This window comes from Bufo bufo, chromosome 1 (genome assembly GCF_905171765.1).
Source record: "Bufo bufo chromosome 1, aBufBuf1.1, whole genome shotgun sequence".
NCBI lineage: Eukaryota > Metazoa > Chordata > Amphibia > Anura > Bufonidae > Bufo > Bufo bufo.
In genome coordinates this window covers 533,873,710-533,893,989 of record NC_053389.1, presented here as the reverse complement: position 1 = coordinate 533,893,989, position 20,280 = coordinate 533,873,710, and the positions used below count along the sequence as shown (strand labels likewise).

The 20,280-nt window shown below is 43.6% G+C and overlaps 1 protein-coding gene across 3 annotated transcripts in view; it reads right to left on the bottom strand.

Moving 5' to 3' along the window:
* Positions 1 to 20,280, bottom strand: part of IL17REL (interleukin 17 receptor E like) — a 199,767-nt gene that overhangs the window by 27,803 nt on the left and 151,684 nt on the right. For all 3 annotated transcript variants that reach the window (XM_040412125.1, XM_040412116.1, XM_040412106.1), the window contains exons 2-5: positions 10,893 to 10,920; positions 7,259 to 7,408; positions 5,152 to 5,258; positions 3,226 to 3,340 (exon numbers count right to left, since the gene is read on the bottom strand). In XM_040412125.1, the coding sequence (XP_040268059.1) occupies positions 3,226 to 3,340; positions 5,152 to 5,258; positions 7,259 to 7,325 (289 nt within the window). In that variant the 5' untranslated portion in view covers positions 7,326 to 7,408; positions 10,893 to 10,920. The remainder of the gene's footprint in view (positions 1 to 3,225; positions 3,341 to 5,151; positions 5,259 to 7,258; positions 7,409 to 10,892; positions 10,921 to 20,280) is intronic.

The window sequence follows — 20,280 nt, the reverse complement described above, 5'->3', positions numbered from 1 at the left end:
TCCTTTCCTTTGGCAAAATGGGTCAAAAGAAGGACTTGACAGGCTCAGAAAAGTCAAAAATAGTGAGATATCTTGCAGAGGGATGCAGCACTCTTAAAATTGCAAAGCTTCTGAAGCGTGATCATCGAACAATCAAGCGTTTCATTCAAAATAGTCAACAGGGTCGCAAGAAGCGTGTGGAAAAACCAAGGCGCAAAATAACTGCCCATGAACTGAGAAAAGTCAAGCGTGCAGCTGCCAAGATGCCACTTGCCACCAGTTTGGCCATATTTCAGAGCAACATCACTGGAGTGCCCAAAAGCACAAGGTGTGCAATACTCAGAGACATGGCCAAGGTAAGAAAGGCTGAAAGACGACCACCACTGAACAAGACACACAAGCTGAAATGTCAAGACTGGGCCAAGAAATATCTCAAGACTGATTTTTCTAAGGTTTTATGGACTGATGAAATGAGAGTGAGTCTTGATGGGCCAGATGGATGGGCCCGTGGCTGGATTGGTAAAGGGCAGAGAGCTCCAGTCCGACTCAGACGCCAGCAAGGTGGAGGTGGAGTACTGGTTTGGGCTGGTATCATCAAAGATGAGCTTGTGGGGCCTTTTCAGGTTGAGAATGGAGTCAAGCTCAACTCCCAGTCCTACTGCCAGTTTCTGGAAGACACCTTCTTCAAGCAGTGGTACAGGAAGAAGTCTGCATCCTTCAAGAAAAACATGATTTTCATGCAGGACAATGCTCCATCACACGCGTCCAAGTACTCCACAGCGTGGCTGGCAAGAAAGGGTATAAAAGAAGAAAATCTAATGACATGGCCTCCTTGTTCACCTGATCTGAACCCCATTGAGAACCTGTGGTTCATCATCAAATGTGAGATTTACAAGGAGGGAAAACAGTACACCTCTCTGAACAGTGTCTGGGAGGCTGTGGTTGCTGCTGCACGCAATGTTGATGGTGAACAGATCAAAACACTGACAGAATCCATGGATGGCAGGCTTTTGAGTGTCCTTGCAAAGAAAGGTGGCTATATTGGTCACTGATTTGTTTTTGTTTTGTTTTTGAATGTCAGAAATGTATATTTGTGAATGTTGAGATGTTATATTGGTTTCACTGGTAAAAATAAATAATTGAAATGGGTATATATTTGTTTTTTGTTAAGTTGCCTAATAATTATGCACAGTAATAGTCACCTGCACACACAGATATCCCCCTAAAATAGCTAAAACTAAAAACAAACTAAAAACTACTTCCAAAAATATTCAGCTTTGATATTAATGAGTTTTTTGGGTTCATTGAGAACATGGTTGTTGTTCAATAATAAAATTAATCCTCAAAAATACAACTTGCCTAATAATTCTGCACTCCCTGTAATGCGAATTTCTACCAGCACGTACAGTATTGTAAGAATATTATACATGTGCTTGAAAGACTGAGAAGTATTACTGGTTGTGCTCTGTGATAAACAAATGGAAAACTAAAACCATATGTTTAGCATAACATTAATAACTACATTATAACCACATGGCTGGTTAGGACAAAATGTAATATGTACCTGAGGACATGAAACATACACGAAAAGTAAAGGTTAAATGTAGCCCATAATTCAGCGGAATAGCTGACAACTGTAATGGAGACTGTTCACACATCATATACACCGAAAAAAGTAATAGAACAATAGACACAAGTAGAAAAAGAAAGCAGCATAGAGTTTCAGAAAATAGGGTGCTCATCCGTGACTCAGTCTTCCCCAAAAGGTAAATAAGGGGAGTGGGAATAAATCGGCAGAACTCCAAAAATCAAGTAAACAAAGCTTATTTATTCACTCATATGTTCACACGCATTGGCCTGTGTTGTGCTGACGAGAAACCTGCAAAGCGAGCAGTGTCCAGCGGGTGCCGTGTACAGAGGTCAGCCATGTGCAACAGGGCTGACATGTGCACCAACAGTTGTGGGGCAACATAAGGGCACACAACATACCTATAATAAAACTGATTCTGCATTCTACATTTTACAAACCAGCACTTGGGTCTGAATACTTTTGTAATTGTATGTAATTAAAAATGTTGTATAGTCAATGAGTTACTCAATAAAATGTATATGTTTAGCACCACCTGCTGTTTGTTCTTTTCCTTATTTCTCTGTCTACTTCACTAAGGTGGTTGCACATTATCAGTTCCATCCATCAACTGCTACCAGCCATATCTTCTGTTAGAAGCTGTGCCAGTTACAGGAAGAGAGCTGAAGCAGAAAGGACACATCCCCTGACGCACATCTTCAGGATTGGTTGGTACTGCATGGCTAACGCATACCATGTCCTCTGAAGACACTGAACCACTTCACGGTTCCTCTCAATCAAGCAAATAGTGGTTACACCCCTGCAGGACTATCGCTAAGCACTATCTACCAGACATTGGCCACTGCTTCGTGATCCTTTTGGTTTTGTGATCCTGCCAACTGTGCCTAGTGTAAGGGAGGCTTACATTACTGCGCATGTACAGAACGCGATCCTGCGAGACTTCATGCACTGCCTGGCAGATATATCACAGAGTTAGGGCCTCATGCACACGACTGTATGTAGTTAGGGGTCCATGTGCATTCCATATTTTGCGGAACAGAAAAGCTGGCCCCTAATAGAACAGTACTATCCTTGTCCGTAAAGCGGACAATAATAGGACATATTCTATTTTTTGTGGAATAGAAATACGGACATAGGGAAACGGAATGCACATGGAGTAACTTCAGTTTTTTTTGCGGACCCATTGAAATGAATGGTTCAGCATATGATCCGCAAAAAAAAAAAACAGAACGACACGGAAAGAAAAATACATTTGTGTGCATGAGCCCTTAGGGCCACAAAATAGAAGACAGGGGGGAGCCTCTAGGTGCATCAAGGTGCAACGGTACCGTCCTTCCTGCACCTAGGGGGTATTTTACACTATAAGTCTTTTTTTTCTTAGGATTGACGGAACGCATGAAGATGCCAGAAGAGACATGGGACTCGTGGACAGCTGCTGAGCGTTTCACATAGTGGTATGTGGTGACAGATTCCCCTTTAATAGCAGGAACGCAGTGTAATGTATAGCTAACATATCATATATGTACAAACATAAATCCGTACGTTTTTTGCTTTATACACTTACATAACGATAAGGCACCTGAAAAGTGGTAATCACATGTTATCATTATCATATCATTTCTAACATTTCGGATATAACAATAATTGTATTCAGTTACCTTCTACGTGATATTCTTTGCTAATTTCAATGCCACAATAATCTGGTACTGTCTTCATAGTTACAAAGACATGCTCAGAAACACCCACTTCAAAGCAGTTAGCCTGGACCTGGACCTGGAAATGGAATGCAGAATTTGACATGCTTTTCTGTAATGTTTCTATTTACCGTATTTAATCCTTTACATGTGTAAGCTTGCCAATTTTTTGACTTCTTTGAACTAGTTTACTTTCATATTTACTTCCCGATATCTGTCTCTGAGATTCCCCATGCTGTTTGCCAACAATAGAAAAGACACTTCCTTAAAGGAAAAATCCATTTTTAAACAACACGATTACCGGTACATAACTTGTGTAAAATGTGTATGAAATTTTCCCACATATTGCAGTTAAGGGTTATTGGAAATGCTTTTATTACATTGTATGTAAGATTTTATTACATTATTAAAGGCATCACCAAATTTGATTCTATTAGAGAATAAATTGTATTGTAACAATCTTTGATGAATGGTTTTAGGCTATTTCTGTAATTGTATTAATAATATCCATTCACCCAGTTAAATCGCAAGGAACTCCTTGAACCCCTTACTGACGCAGCCATTTTCAGTTTTTTCGTTTTAACTCCCTGCCTTCCAAGAGCCTTATTTTTTTTGTTAACTGCATGAGGGCTCGCTTTTTGCAGGCACCATTTGTAATGGCACCATTTAATATTCCATACAATGTAATAGGAAGCTGGAAAAAAAACTAAATAGGGTGACATTGGAAAAAAACACAATTGTGCCATTGTCTTATGGGTTTTGTTCTTACGGTACAGTTACAGCAATAACACATTTATATAGTTTTTCTTAAGCTTTATTAGCTTTAAAAGGTAAACTCTGAAAAAAATGTCTTTGCATTACCATATTCTGACACTCATAACTTTTTAAATATCTGTTTAAGGGATTGGTAGATTTATTAATACCATTTTGGGGAATCGATGACTTTTTGATGACTTTTATAAAAAAAAAAAATTGGAGAGGCGGATCCACCACCAGCTATATGAGCCTTTATTAAGACCGCCGACTAAAATGCCAGTCTTAATAAATGTGCCCCTGAGTGTTTAATTGTAAGTTAATTATGGCAGGCCTGAGAGCCTTTATGAGACTCCAAGTTGATTATGTCAACCAAATGTCTCCTGCCATCTAGTCACAGGGGGGCAGTGTGTTTGGTCACCGGGAGTAGCCCACCCCCAGTAAATGATCACTCAGATGTCATGGTCGCAATTGACCGTGGCATCTGAGAGGTTAAAAGTCCATGATCAGAGTTGATTCCGATTACAAACTCTGCCAGAGGTTGTCTGCTGTTTCTGCTATGGTGCTTGCTCTGCTAATGTACTTGTGCTATCTTTAAAGACCTGTCATCCATTGTACATGTTCAGCAGATGTCAGGAAGAGGTTAATACTAGCACTTTATATTGCATTAAAGGAGTATAGTCATTTAATATTCTTGTACAGTCGGCATAGAATAGGAAAGGAGAAGGTCCCAGAGAGGGTCCGTTTCGATATGCCATAAATGTGCAGAAGGAACAACACTCTTTAACTGAACACATACATTATAACATATACTGCACTCCACCATCTCCACTGAAATCGAACCTGTACTATGGCAATACAATCAGAAAGGCGGCAATACTTATGTATTCGTGCTGCAAAGCATTTTTCTAGCCAGACACTTTACACTCCTACTCCCAAACTCCCAGACCTTTGGCTAACATCTGTAGCTGGTGCAAAAATTACACTAAAAACACAAATGTGCAGAAAAGTACTAGCAAAAACATTCATGTGAACCCAATATGGTTACATTATCATAGCAAACATCAGTGTTCAAATCTGACAGGCTCCCTTTAAGTCTCCATTATAAATGTAATTGTAAAGATCATTGTTATTTACCTTATGTTTAGATTTCTTTACTTTATTCTTTATAAACCTTATGTTCATACACTGATTCTGTTGAGAGCTTGGTGACAAAGTGCAGATTTCAACCCCACGAATATTATCTAGAAAGAAATTAACTTATTATTAATATGAATTTATTTATATTTAAAGGGCTTGTTCACTTTTTATTATTGATGACTTATTCTCAGGATAGGTCATCAATATTAGTTTGGCAGAGGTCTGGCTCCCGGCACCCCTGCCGATCAGCTGTTTGACGAGAAGGCAGCACTCATACGAGCACTGCCTCCTCTGCCCTGCTTACCAGCTTGCCGCAGCAATTGCAGTGGTGAGCTGATGAAATTACCAATATGGCGTCCCTATTCACTTAAATGGGATAGCGCAGTAATGGGAATGCCATACTTGTAATTACACCTGCTCACCACTGCAATTGCTGCGACGAGCAGGTAAACAGAGCAGAGAAGGCAGCGCTCATGCGCTTTTCTTCAAACAGCGGATCGGCAGGGGTGCCAGGAGTCGGACCCATATGATATTGATGACCTATCCTGACAATAACCCCTTCAGGACTCTGCCATTTTTCACCTTAGCGACCAGGCCATTTTTTTCAAAGCTGACGTGTCACTTTATATGGTGATAACTTTAAAACGCTTTTACTTATCCAGGCCATTCTAAAACTGTTTTCTTGTCACGTATTGTACTTCATGACAGTGGTAAAATTGAGTCAAGGCTGGCTTCAGGCTGGCTTCCAGCTTCCAGCCATCAGGCTGGCTTCCATGCCATCGGGTCCCGTCACAGCAGCACGGGGACCTGATGGCAGCTCCGATCCCTGCTCAACATCGCACGTGCCGCGGTCAGCGCTGATCGCGGTACATGACGGGTTAATGCGCCGGCATCGGTGATTTCACTGATGCTGGCGCATGCAGTAGGGGTCCGGCTATCGGTGACTGCCAAACCCCTACCGCAGATCGGGCGGGCGCAGCTCTGTTTTTTGCTTTCCGTATACGGAACCATTCATTCAAAAACAGAATGTACTCCGTATGCATTCCGTTTCCATATTTCCGTTTTTCCGTTTCGTTGAAAGATAGAACATGTCCTATTATTGCCTGCAAATCACGTTCCGTGGCTCCATTTAAGTCAATGGGCCGGCAAAAAAAACAGAACACATACGGAAATGCATCCGTATGTCTTCCGTATCCGTTCCGTTTTTGCGGAACCATCTATTGAAAATGTTATGCCCAGCCCAATTTTTCTATGTAATTACTGCATAGTGTATATGCCATGCGGAAAAACTGAACGAAAAAACTAAACAGAAACGGAAACACAAAAAAGAAAAAAAAAAAACGGACCGCAAAACACTGATAAAGCCATACGGTTGTGTGAAAGAGGCCTAAGGGAAGTAAAAATCATATTGGTGGTTTACTAAATATGATGTAAATAAGCTCACTAAACCTAATTACTGGAGCTGTTCAATACCAATTTTAACAAAACTGTTGGATGAATTCAAGTGAGTGACCCAGCATTTTGTTACGGGGGTCTGTTACTAGTTTTTGTTGCCCTTAGTAACAATATACAGATTGACTGGTGACAGATTCACTATGGTTTTATCAGATATGTTCATGTAGCTGTTTACCTCATGTACGTCTTCTCTGCACTTTTTTAGCTTGGACTCTCCTGAGCTGTTTTAACTATGTAAATAAATCACTTTGGTTTACATTCTGTATGTAGCACTTCCTGTTGCTGTATCCAACCAAACCCATGATGCACTTCTCCTTTCTCAGCTCCAGCTCCAGCAATAGCCCTAACAACACCGAGCTACGGTAGTTTATAGCTCCTGCCACCAAGCTAGTTACATAGACACTTCCCCATCACTGCCATTGGACATAACATCACAGGAAATAAGAGCTGCATGGACACGTTCATAGGACCACAGCCCAGAATGGAAGATAGGAGCAATAAATGTAAAAGAAATACATTACAAAATTACAGCCACCTTCATAAATGATTATTTTAAAGAATGTTAATGCAAACCAGAAAACCTCTTTGGAGTATGAAAAACTACTGGGAAGTAGCACTGCTAGGGCAAACATTACATACAAGTTCATACCATCAAGAATTACCGTTCCAATTACTTCTAAATGAAGAGAACATCGATTAGACTGTGGACACTTCATTACTGTAGAGATTTTCAAATTTTCCAAAACATAAGGTGTTAATGATTTAGGGGCTGCCCGGCAAAATAAGTTCAATATGTCATCTGTAAATAAAGTGACATTACAGTAAGATAATGTGGTTATAAAGTTAAATATGGAGGGTACATAATACACTATGCAGTATGACAAAAAGTATGTAGACACCTACCCACCACACCTACGTACTCTATTTGAGCTTGTTCGACACCCCATTCCTAAACCATGGGCACTGGTTTAGGAATGCATTGAATGCAAAAAGAAAAAAATCTAGCAATGTCATGTGGTAAAAATACAACTGGTATATAAAAAGAGCATGGTAGTGAGGCAGAGTCTCTCGGAAGCAAAGATGGGCAGAAGTTTACCATTCTGAGAAAAACTGCTCCACAATTGTGGAACAATAAAAAAAAATGCTGTTCAGCATAAAATTGCAAAGACAAAATTGCATCATCTACAGAACATCAGAGCGTCTGGAGAGCAATCCACAAAGTTAAGATGTATCACACAAGCCATATGTCAAAACGATCCAGAAACATTGTCATATTCTATAGGGCCAAAGCTCATTTAAAATGGACTGAAGCAAAATGGAAAACTTCGTACAGTATTAGAATGTATTGGCTCCGATGAGCTGAAGTTATTACTTCGCGAAGGCTCGCATAATAACATCAGAATATGATTTATACTGTAAAAAAACATTTCCCGAACTCGAGTTCGGTTCCAAGGTACCACTTGGAGGGTCCAAGGTACCACTTGGATCCGAACCCGAGTTTGGAAAATGTTTTTTTACAGTATAAATCATATTCTGAAGTTATTATGCGAAGTCAATTTCTGAACTTATTATACGAAGTCTCGCGAGACTTCGCAAAGTAATAATTTCGGCTCATTGGAGCCAATACATTCTAATACTGTACGGAGCACTCGCTCTGTACATTATTGAAGCAAAGTTTTATGCAAAGTCGCCAACTGTTCTAAAAGGGAAAGTATGATGCAGTCTGTGACTGTAATTTCGTAAATATTGGATGTGATACGCCAGGTGCATAGTTGCCAGCAGTCCTGAATTTTTAAGGACTGTCCCTAATTTTCAGAGGCAGTCCCGGCAATTTTGGTCTGGCCAGAGCTGAAAAAAGATAGGGATTGTGTGAGCCCCATTCATAAGTAGACAGTCTCATTTGGGGATGTTCATGGGGGAATGGGACTAAATGCCCTGAATTTACCAACTGCAATGTTAGAAAGCATGCAAGTGACTCCACAGAATGAGGAAAATGCTTATCCCCCCCCCCCCTTCCTGTTTAACATTTTGGGGGCTGCATGCCATTTTAGGAGGTTCTCTTTAAATATGTGTCTTTAATTTTACTTAGAAATTCTAATGTTGTTGTAATATGAGATGTAAGTATTGGAATTTGATAAAAATAAAAAAGTAGTTTTTCCATAATGCTTGATCATACTGTAGATACAGCATTTACTTTCAGGCGTAAAGATCGGAAGATCCACAAATTGACCATGCATTCTTAATCAGAGATAAAAGCACATTGGGCTTTGGGTTAATTACACTGTTAAAATAATGACGTAAGAAGATTTTCTATTTCAGTAACCGCTGTAATCCATGGGATGAATTACCTATTGCAACATACTGACAATGAAACATTACTACTTGTCACGTGGTGAGGTGACTCACACTCCTTCCTCCCTGCAGCTCTATCTAGTAAATTCCCCAGAGCAATGGAAACTGTGTGACGTGGAGAGAGCAGCTATGAGAGAAGTATACAGCAGGGGGTTCCCTCTTTTGTTATCATGTACGTAGTGAGACCAGGAAAATGAGGAGACAGTATTATAACTAAATGAGATAAGCGATGCATACCACAATCATAAGTCACTGAGCTGCCCACTTATATTCAAACAGGTCATGCCTCTTAAAGAAGCAGTTCTAATAAATTCTATTGTGTTTTTACCCGTGGTTATACATGTCACATATTTGTCCAGTTAGTGTTTGAAAAGACAACTTATTCCACAAAAAGTTAAAGGGTTTGGCCACTTTCTGGTTATTGTTAACCAATGTGTTTGAGATGATTATATGGAACTTACTAATATAGCCATTGTTGAAATTATGCGCCATTTTCTATCTTATAAAATGCATTACTCCTTGTTTACAAAGTTCTTTGTGCTGTCCACACAGAGATCCTGTCTATAAGATGGTCGCTGATGGAGGGTACTTTCTCTGGAACCCCCCCCAATACTTAAAAAAAGGTACCCCTCACAGAAGTATTGCCCTCTCTGTGCCCCTTTAGAGTATTTATGCCCTCACTGGGCCCCCATAACAGTAGTAATGCCCTCTGTGCCCCTTCACAGTAGTAATGCCCACTCTGTGCCCCATAATAGTTATAGTCCACCCCCTTCACAGTACTAATGGCCTCTTTCCCCCTTCACAATAGTAATGTCCATTGTGCCCCCTTCACATTAATAATACCCACTTTGTGCCCCGTAACAGTTATGCCCACCCCTTCACAGTAATAATGCCCTCTATGCCCCCTTCATAGTAGAAATGCCCATTTTTACCCTTCATAGTAGTAATGCCCTCTGTGCCCCCTTCATAGTAATAATGCCCATTGTGTCACATTCATAGTAGTAATGCCCATTGTGCACCCTCCACAGTAGTAATGTCCATTGTGACCCCTTCACAGTAGTAATGCCCATTGTGCCCCCTTATTAGTAGTAATGCCCTCTGTGCCCCTTTTTAGTAGTAATGCCTTCTGTAACCCTTTGTAGTAGTATTGCCCTCTGTGCTCCCTTTGTAGTAGTAATGCCCTCTGTGCCCCCTTTGTAGTAGAAATCTCTATTGTGCCCCTTTGTAGTAGTAATGCCCTCTGTGCCCATCTTTGTAGTAGAAATTCCTATTGTGCCCCTTTCACAGTAGTAAAGTCCTCTGTGTAAAAAACAAACAAACAACTACTCACCCTGTCTCATTCCTGATGCTCAGATCCAGCTCTTCTCTGCAGACACAGATCGCTCTGCAGCACTGTGTAGGAGGAGCACAGGCAAATTCCTGGGCTGCAGGCTCCTCCCACAGGCCGGAAGTGCGATCTGTGTCTGCAGACTAAATGGTGGAGCAGGGAGAAGGACAGCAGCTCCCGGTGGTCCTGTATTGATGGAAGCGCTCATTGCTTCTGGCACCTCCCCCCCCCCCAGGACTCCACTGGCCTAATCCATTCAAATACACTGCACCTGCCATCTGTACTTGTTCTTTTGGGAGTTTAGTACAGGTGCAGTGTCTGAATAGAGGCAACATCACATAGAGGTAATAAGCCTGGTCACATGACCCTCCATCAGCAGCCATTTTATAAACAGGACAAAAGACTTTGTACACAAGGAAGTATGCCTTATGAAATATAGAAAATGGTGCGGAATTTCAACAACGGCTATAACAGTAAGTGTCATATAATTATCTCATAACCACATTGGTCAACAGTAACCAGAAAGTGGCCAACCCTTTTAAGGCTGTTTTGCATATCCAGTTGATATGATGTATAGGTAACTTAATTAGATCAATATACTTACATGTTGGCTTGCTTTTACAGTTAAGTCCCTAAAACACAACAAAAAATACAGGCATATTAATAATAAAAAATGGTAAATAGTTTAACAAAGCTGGAGTATTCCTATCACATACAATGGGGGCATATCTCTAGATATCCCTACAAGGTGAATGGGAGCGCACCGCCCTTGCTCCCATAATTTCTACGGGGCAGAAGGAAATAGCCGAGCCAGCGCTCGACTATTTTCGGCGGCTCCATTGAAATGAATGGAAGGCAGCTGCGCATGCGCAGTGCGCCCTCCATTAATTTCCCCGCCCCGCTCTGCGACCAGCACCTATCAGTCAATGGGGGCATATCCTAGTGATATGCCCCCATTGTATGTGATGGTAAAACCCCTTTAACATCAAATCCATGGAAACCTAAAATAAAAATTAGAAACAATGAAAATGTTCTTATTATTACTCCTCAAGAAATTAGGGTAAGCTGCCTTTAACATTAGCACTGGTGGTGGTCCTACATCTGCAGTAGCGCAGTGCCCCCACAGGACTACTGCAAAGAGTTAATTAGTGCAAACAGGGTTACTTTAATGGTGCTGAATTAAACATTCTGATCTATTGTTAAAGCATTAAGGCCATTTTATGCCAGTCTATGATCTCCCCTGTGGTGCCAGAAGATGTGCCTAATTTATGGCAAAATGCAAACATCATCATATATTAGGTGCATCAGCCGGCATTCTGTGCACCTAATCTGAAAATCAACGACAGCTCCAACTGGTGTAAAAGAAGATAAATATGACAGGCCTGATGGCCATACCACCTCCCGCCCTTACAAAGACTGTGTTCTTGACTTTTTCAACAGAAAACTGGCGTAGGGACATAATACACCCCCTTTTTCTATTTCTTTATGTACTGTGTCGACCTAATAGTAATGTATGGGCAATATATAGTTAACACTAGCAGATTTGTTTGGTTACCAGGGTGATGGAATTGGCTAGTGAAGTCTTAGACAAGACCTACATGCACAAGATCCTGCAAACTAGGCCAGAATCCAGAGAACCTCTATCTCTGAGGCTACAGTTACTAGAGAAGATCCTTTATCATCAAACCACCCCTTAAAGAAAGATCAGACATCTTAAAAGGTCCAGAACCATCAAGGCCATGCAAGATAACATCAGTAAGGTACTGCTCATTTATAGGAAATGACTGTAGTGCTGTGGAAAGGGTTCATTGGCTACGGCCCTCACCACACTTTGAGATGGACTGGCCATCCGGATCTAAATTCTTCACCCCTTAGCCCGGGAATTGCTTAAGGGGTGCAAAATTTAAGGGTTAACAAGAACAGAATAGCACACCTGTGGTTATTTGGAGAGACTGCAAAGTGTCCATAGAAGGAGAGTCAGGAAGTACTACTATTACCATCATTGTTGTTGCCCATACACAGCTATTGAGAGGAGACTATACTTTGGAACTGTGCCCTTTGCTGCTATATGTACTAATACTCCCATCATCTAGTAAAGAAAGACTTTATTTATTGAGCCATATTTATTGACTCCATTATCTATCGGCCAGCTCTGTATCCATACTCCTGCATTGCACCCTGTCAATGACCTAACATCAAGATCACCACAATTGCCATTAGGCAGGAGTCCGAGAAAGTCAGGGAGTGTCCCGAGGGAGGAAAGGGTGCACCTTCCATTCATTGTTCACGGTCCGGGGATCGGACTGCCACCATATACTATGAGTACTACAACCCCCATTTCCATCCTCTCAGCCCTGCTCACCGCATACAGTAGCATCTAGAGCTTTTCATTGCATAGCAGAGCTCCCAGTCACCGGCTATGCAGGGAGCTGCAACAATCCGCTATGTAAAGGGGTTTTCTGGAATGTCACTATTGATGGTTTATACTGTATACTCTACACCCCCACTGTTTGTGGTAATATTGCTCTATAGCCTCTTCCTCCTGTGTGAAGTCACATGCATCAGAACATAGCTTGCCTACAGATCAGTCCCTTTCAAGTAAATGGGATTGAGCTGCATTTATGAAATACAGTCACTGTTCTTGGTATTAAGAGGTCGAGCGCTACAGATGATCGATGGGTGGCAGGAGTTGGGCCCCCACTGATCAGATATTGATGACCCCATCAGACCATCGGTATTGACATCCTAGAAAAACCTTTCAAATAGAGCATTGTGGCAGTTTCCTGCGAAACTAGTAGGTTAGGAAGGGGTCGGACAAACATTTCAGCACGTGGTTGCATGAGGTTTGAAACAATGGCTGCTTATGTCCAAACACTGCCGCTCCTTGTTATTTGGCTGCATCTGATACTGAAGTCCTTACCCATTCACTTCAAAGGGGTTGACCTGCAATACCAGACACAGCCAATAGACACCAGTGGCGCCTTTCGTGGAAAAAAAAGAAGCCTCTCATCTCACACAACCCCTTTAGATATATTACATAAGCATAGAGTGTATTCCTTTCACAATGTCTATGGGATTGTATGCATACTACTAATTCTATTTATGGTTTCAAAAGATTTCCCCAGGCTTTTTATTACTGTCTTGTAGGTGTCTTAAAATGCTGACTCATTTCTAGATATGTTTAGCCGCTCTGTTTGGTTGCTATTAAGATTTCCACTGTCTTTGTATATTATGTAACCTAAGCGTAGTGATGGACAAGTGAATATAAAAAGAAATTCAAGCATCCAGTTTTACATTGCTTTACTTTAGTGGCTTTATTACTATGGACATTGTGTTATACTTATACTAGCACCCCATGACTTGCTTTGAATGTTTTTTTTGCCTTTTACTTCCTCAATCTTGCCATTGTCAAACCAGAAAGCCTAGCATTCATAGGTTATATGCAAAAATACCTTTAAAACCTCCAGCAATTCTGCCCCTTATTTTCTACTTCCTTTGACTTTATTCTGTGTATATATTTTATCTAAACTTGTGTGATATCACGTCTAGCTGTGATATCATGGCACAAAAGCCATTGAAATTTTTTTTTATCAAAAGCTTCTTGCCTTTGTTTATTTAATGCGTACCTCCCCTTGACTAGGTTTCTTCCCACCACCATCTGCCTCTGGAAAATGGACCAGGTCAGAAGGAACCTTTGTGTTCTCTGCAGGATTTCTCAAAGACCGTTTCAGAAAATCGAGCAAACTGAAAAACACTGTAAGGGCTCGTGCACACGAACGTAAGCGGAACCATTCATTTCAATGGGTATGCCAAAAAATGGAAGTTACTCTGTGTGCATTCCGTTTCTGTATGTCTGTTCTGCAAAAAAATAGAACATGTCCTATTATTGCCCGCATTACGGACAAGGACAGTACTGTTCTATTAGAGGCCAGCTATTCCGTTCCGCAAAATATGTTATGCACACGGACGTCATCCGTATTTTTTGCGGATTCGTATTTTGCGGACCGCAAAATACATACGGTCATGTGCATGAGCCCTATGGCTTGTTAATACCTGTGGTAAAGCTATCCAGCAGGCTGTTTCGGCAGAGGAACAGCCTGCCGGAGATCACTGGATCCTGCCTAGCTGAAATCTACCATGCACCGTGAGATCCCACTGACTGATAATGGGTTCTGGTGGGGACCTGGACAGTTTCTGGCATGAGCTCAGGTTTCAGCCAAAGACTAGTGCATGTAAAGCTTTTTATTTTTATTTTAAAAGTAGAATACTGACCCATAGAATAAACCTATAAAACAATGGCATGTGCTTCTTTTCCAATTTCACTCCATTAATTTTTAATGGAACATTAAATGGTACCATTAGAAAGTACAACTTCAAAAAACACACCCTGCAAAAAAAAGCCTTTATAATATTATGTGAACAGAAAAATAAAAAGGTATGGCTTTTGGAGGGCAGGGAGAAGAAAACAGCATATCAGAAAATGGGAACATTGGGAAAGGATTAAAGAACTTCAATTTTCATTTTCTAGCGGGCCCTGTTAGGTCACTTTTACACTTCTGGTGTTAGATAAAGCCACATTTATAGCTACAGGTACATAGAGCGACAGCTGAGGGTGAAGTCATTTTGGGACAGTGTTAGGTCTAGATATGCATACGACAATAGCAGACAGATCTGAATTGGCAATAAATTCTCCTTCAAATAGATTAGTGAAATGGATATGTTTACTTGTTTATTCCATTTATGGTCAGGGCTAGGAATGAAGTCGGCGTACGCAGAGATCCCCGCCCTGAACATAGTGGCTGAATTGTGACGGGAGCCACGGGTGCGGGTACACCAAAAAGGGGGCAAAAAACAACAGTTAGGTGCAAAACTTTATTCAGAACATTTACAAAGCCAAGGTACAAAATGCGAGATATTTCTGATTGAGGATTTGGTCTATCTCTGGCGAAACAGGAGGACCGCCATCGCCCCATGGACCGAATGACATGAGCTGGCACCTGATGCCGGGATGCTGCTGAAGCCATCCCTATGCGGAACGAATGTCCTGAAATAACCTAGGGGTGAAGCCTGAATGTGTAAAAACAATTGATGAAGTACCCGAACCGGGCACCAATTGTTTAAAGTCGGGTAGAATTTGACCTCTGTAGGCGGACCGGACTGATTAGTTTTGGTGGAAGGTAGTAGGAGGGTAAAATGGTCATTGCCCCATGTCAAATGTTTCTTTAGAGGATAGCCTTGATGATTTGGGCCGGCTGAAACTTCCCCGGGCCTAAGAAACCCATAAAAACTGAGGTACATGGCAGCTTTCAGGATCAGGCTAGTGGAGGGCCCAAAAGGATTACCATCTAAAGACAAGGAGAGTTCTCTAAACAATTCGCTGGACACTGGTTGCCTACGGCTCTCGGACCCCTTACCTTCTTTTTGAATACCCCGGAGGGTAGCTTTAATAGCCTGAATAGAGAAAATGGACCTGCTGTGTGGATTAGACAGCATGAAATGATGCTGTAGACTGGCTAAATAAAGTTTGATGGTATTATGCAACAGGGATAGTTGTGAGTGAAAATAAGCTAAGAAAGCCATGATATGGGAGGTTTCGGTATGATGACCCCTCGGATAGATCTTAGTGAACTTGATAATTCCTTGCCGTATTGCGTGACAGTGATTTCTTAACCAGATTCTTGGCCTCGTCTATAAGGGAATCTACTCCAGAGTGAGTGCGCTGAATAGAGGAACGGGCGTGCCTGACTGATACGCGTCGGGCATTTCCTGAAAAAAAAACGGAAAATTAAAACGGGAAAGAGCATCTGCGGCCCTATTCTGCTCACCTGAAATGTGAACACATCGCATATGAAAATTGTGGAAGAGGGAGAGCCAAACCAATTTGTGCAACAAAGCCATGATTTTGAAGGATTTGGCCCTGCCTTTGTTGACAATGTCCACCAGGGTCTGACTATCTGTAACAAATGTCACAGAGGAGTTGGACCAATGGTGACCCCAAACCTGAGCTGCCGCCACGATGGGATACAGTTCCAGAAGGGGAGAGGATTTGAGTGCCGCTGAATCTGAAGCTAATTCCGGTGGCCATCGGCAGCCAGCCAGTGAGACCTAAAAATGGCGGCGAACCCGGAGGAACCCGCGGCGTCAGAAAATACAATGGGAGAAGAGGAATCCCATTGTGGAACGAACAAAGAGATGCCGTTCCAGGCGGAGAGAAAAGTGTTCCACACGACGAGGTCAGCAATGGCCTGACTGTCCAGATGGACGACGGAATCCTGCTCTGGGGCAGAGGGCAGAAGTCGTAACAACCTAGAAAGAAAGGCCCTGCCCTGAGGCATAATTCTGGTAGTGAAGTTTAGCATCCCCAGCAAGGATTGCAGTTCCACCTTGGTCAGGGAGTGGGACCGAACCGCCTGGGAGATGGCAGAGCGGATCTGGAGCAATTTCTCGCTGGGAAGGCTAGCCTCCATCTTAATGGTATCCAAGATTATGCCCAGGAAGGTGACCCTGGTAGCCGGGCCCTCAGTCTTAGCGGCAGCCACTGGAACCTGAAGACGGGAAAGAATGTCCAGGAGCGTGTGAGGAATGGATGGAACCTGCCTGGGCCTTTCAATGAGAAGAAAGTCGTCCAAGTAGTGGATGACCATGAATAAACCACCGTGATGGATGAGAATCCAATGCAGGGCTTTGGCAAGTTGTTCGAAAAGCCAAGGGCTACTCTTAGACCCAAAGGTGAGCCGGTTGGCAAAGTAGAATTTATTTGCCCACTTGATGCCATAATACTTCCATAGCTGCGGATGTATTGGAAGCAACTTGAAAGCATCGGCGATATCTACCATGGGCAACCAAGCCCCGGTACCTGCTTGCAAAATGTACTGAATGGCCTCGTCGACTGAAGAGTATTGCATTGAATATTCCTCGGAGGGAATAAGCGAGTTGAGACTGGGGATGGAAGACATATGAGGCGCGGAGAGGTCGTAGATGAGACGCTTTTTATTAGAGGACTGCTTAGTGACAAGGCCAATGGGATTAATGCGCCAAGACTGGAAGGGAATTTCTAGGAATGGACCAATAATGAACCCTTTGTCGACCTCGGATTGGATAAGGGTAGCCACCGCCTCGGGGGTCACTGGAAGCAGAAAGCAAATTGGGGCCTTCCCAGCAGCCCTGGGGAAGCGTGATGAGACCGGTATGGAAACCTTCTCTGAACCCATCCAACAAGAAGGCAACGAAAGGTCGGTCGGGGTGGTCCCGCAGGAATGCAGCCAACAACTCAAAGTTGATGTCAGCTAGTCAGGAATCCTTGGCTGCCTTCCTGGGACAGGAGGAGCAGGGGTGGGCCCGAAAACACAGGGAATAGACATGAAGTGCTCGGCAAGCATTGAAGGCGCAGCCCTTTGCGTTGAAATTATTGCATACCTGGCTACTACCGAGGTACACAATTGGCCTACCCAGCTTATCCAGGGAAGATGAGGACCTGGAGGACCCAGAGGGACCTGGGGTGGACACTGACTGAGGGGAATGCACCAGGTTAGGGCACCATTCAGATGAATGGAAAATAGATTGACATATGGAACAAAGAGGGGCCTTGAGACCCGCAAAGTGACGACAAAACAGTTCCATATCCAAATCTGCCCAGTTTGACACAAACTGAAACTGGTTTAGGGCAGCAGCGGCTTTGGCAGAAAATGACCGGTGATAATCATAAAATGCTGTGCCGCCGTACTTGTGCCCCAAATCCGTAACCCGGTATAAATAAGTGTCCAACTCTTCCCTACGACTAGGCTGGGCTGAGCACACAACATCTCTGTAAAGGCTGAAGGCCAGAACGAATTCGGAAATAGATAATTTCCTGTTGAGACGACCTCTCCGCAGAAATATCCTGGGAGGCAATAAGAATAGACGCAAGATTCACATCCTTGCCTCCTAGGATATCCTTTTTGATATGATCCGGGACGAAATGAGAAGGCGCAATTTGGGGAGTGGCAGAGGGCCTACCTGCAACGTCCTGAGGAATGGCAGGGGTGACTGCCGAACCCGGAGATTGCGGCGAGGCCTGGTTTCCAATACTGCCACCCTAGACTGAATGTCCGCGACCGAGCTAGTAAGACCACTGATGGAGGTCTGGATCTGAGCTAGTGCGTGCTGAGACCCGGGGCCATCATCAGTAGACGGTACAATTAAGCCTTGCGGGCGGACGCGGGATGCCGAATCCCCCGGCGATTAAGCTCGGCAATCAGCCTTGGCACAGTCCAACTTTTCAAAGATGAGCTGCTGTTGTGGCCTGAGACGTAAGTTCCTGGCATGGAGATGTTGTCATCCATATTGGAAACGTGGGACATGCTTGACCTGAGAACGAAAAGGCGAATTATTGCAACCAGAGCAACGGCAAAGGGAACAGACGAATGTGGAGAAAGCGACCGGAAAGAAGGTGAGAGGCTGGAGGAGTGCGAAAGTGACCATCGGATGAACAGCCTACCTGGCGTGACACAAAATGGACTTGGAAGCACGGCTTCGAAACGCCAAGAGCTACGTCGAAACTAATGAAAAAGACGAACCTGAGTATCGAATCCGACAGCTGACCCCACCCCAGCAACCATCTCTTACCAGACTTAACTGGAAGCGCCTCTGAATTTTGCCTAAGCGATTTTATGAGAGAAAAAAACAATTTCTGTCCAATCTAAGGAAGGAGCAAAACAACATCAGAACTGGAGATGATGACTGGGTATCAAAAACGAGAAACAAAGAAATAGATGAAGTTTGACTGATTTTTCCCTGTGTTTTTTTTTTTTTTTTTATGAGTGAGACAGGGGACTCGACAGAAGGAAAACCAGGACGTGTGGAGAGCAAGGAGAGCGAAAGCCAGAAAAGGAAACCAGCAGGACAGAGTAAACTGAACAGAAGAAGACAAGGAACCTGAGAAGCCCAGGTAACAGACGCCTAACCTGGAAATCAGGCAGAGAAGGACCCAGTAGTGACGGAACGAACAGATCAGGTGCCTGAACAGGTGAACCAGAACGAGTGTGGAACCGGGGAAAAACGGAAATGTGGAAGTAGGTGAAGGAGATGACGCCTGGGCAGCCAGGAGACGGGCCCCCCTGGGGGAAGGAAAGGAACCCTGGGTAACAGAAGGCACAGAACCCCGAATGATCCAGATACACGTAGACACCCTGTGCGATCCAGGAGACAAAGAAACCCTGGGCGATCCAGGAGACACATAACCCTGGGCGATCCAGGAGACACATAACCGTGGGCGATCCAGGAGACACAGAACCGTGGGTGATCCAGGAGACACGGACACCCTGGGCGAACCAGGAGACACGGACACCCTGGACGATCCAGGAGACATGGACACCCTGGACGATCCAGGAGACACAGACACCCTGGGCGGACCTGGAGACACATAACCCTGGGCGGACCAGGAGACACACAACCCTGGCAATCCAGGAGACACGGACACCCTTGGCGGACCAGGAGACACATAACCCTGGGCGATCCAGGAGACACAGACACCCTGGGCGGACCAGGAGACACATAACCCTGGGCGATCCAGGAGACACATAACCCTGGGCGAACCAGGAGACACATAACCCTGGGAGAACCAGGAGACACATAACCCTGGGCGAACCAGGAGACACACAACCCTGGGTGAGCCAGGAGACAGGGCCCAGGTAAGACAGAAAACAAAGCGGAGCCGGAGTGCGCTGCGAAACACATGTGCTGACAGACGAAGATAGCTGAAAACCCATAGTGAGCGGGACATGGAGTCAGGAGAACCACAGGACGGAGATCCTGGATGAACCAGGAGGCAGGTGGCCCTGGAAAGCTGGCAGAGGGTACAACTATAAGTAAAAGCCATGCCACCATAAACAACACAACCCCAGTACATGCCCCTGATTGGGACTGCGCTGACCGTACCCTGTGAAGACCCAGCAGAGTAGAAAACTAAGTTAAGCCCCTGCCTGCAGCCTAGCCACAGGGCAGAGCGCTATAAC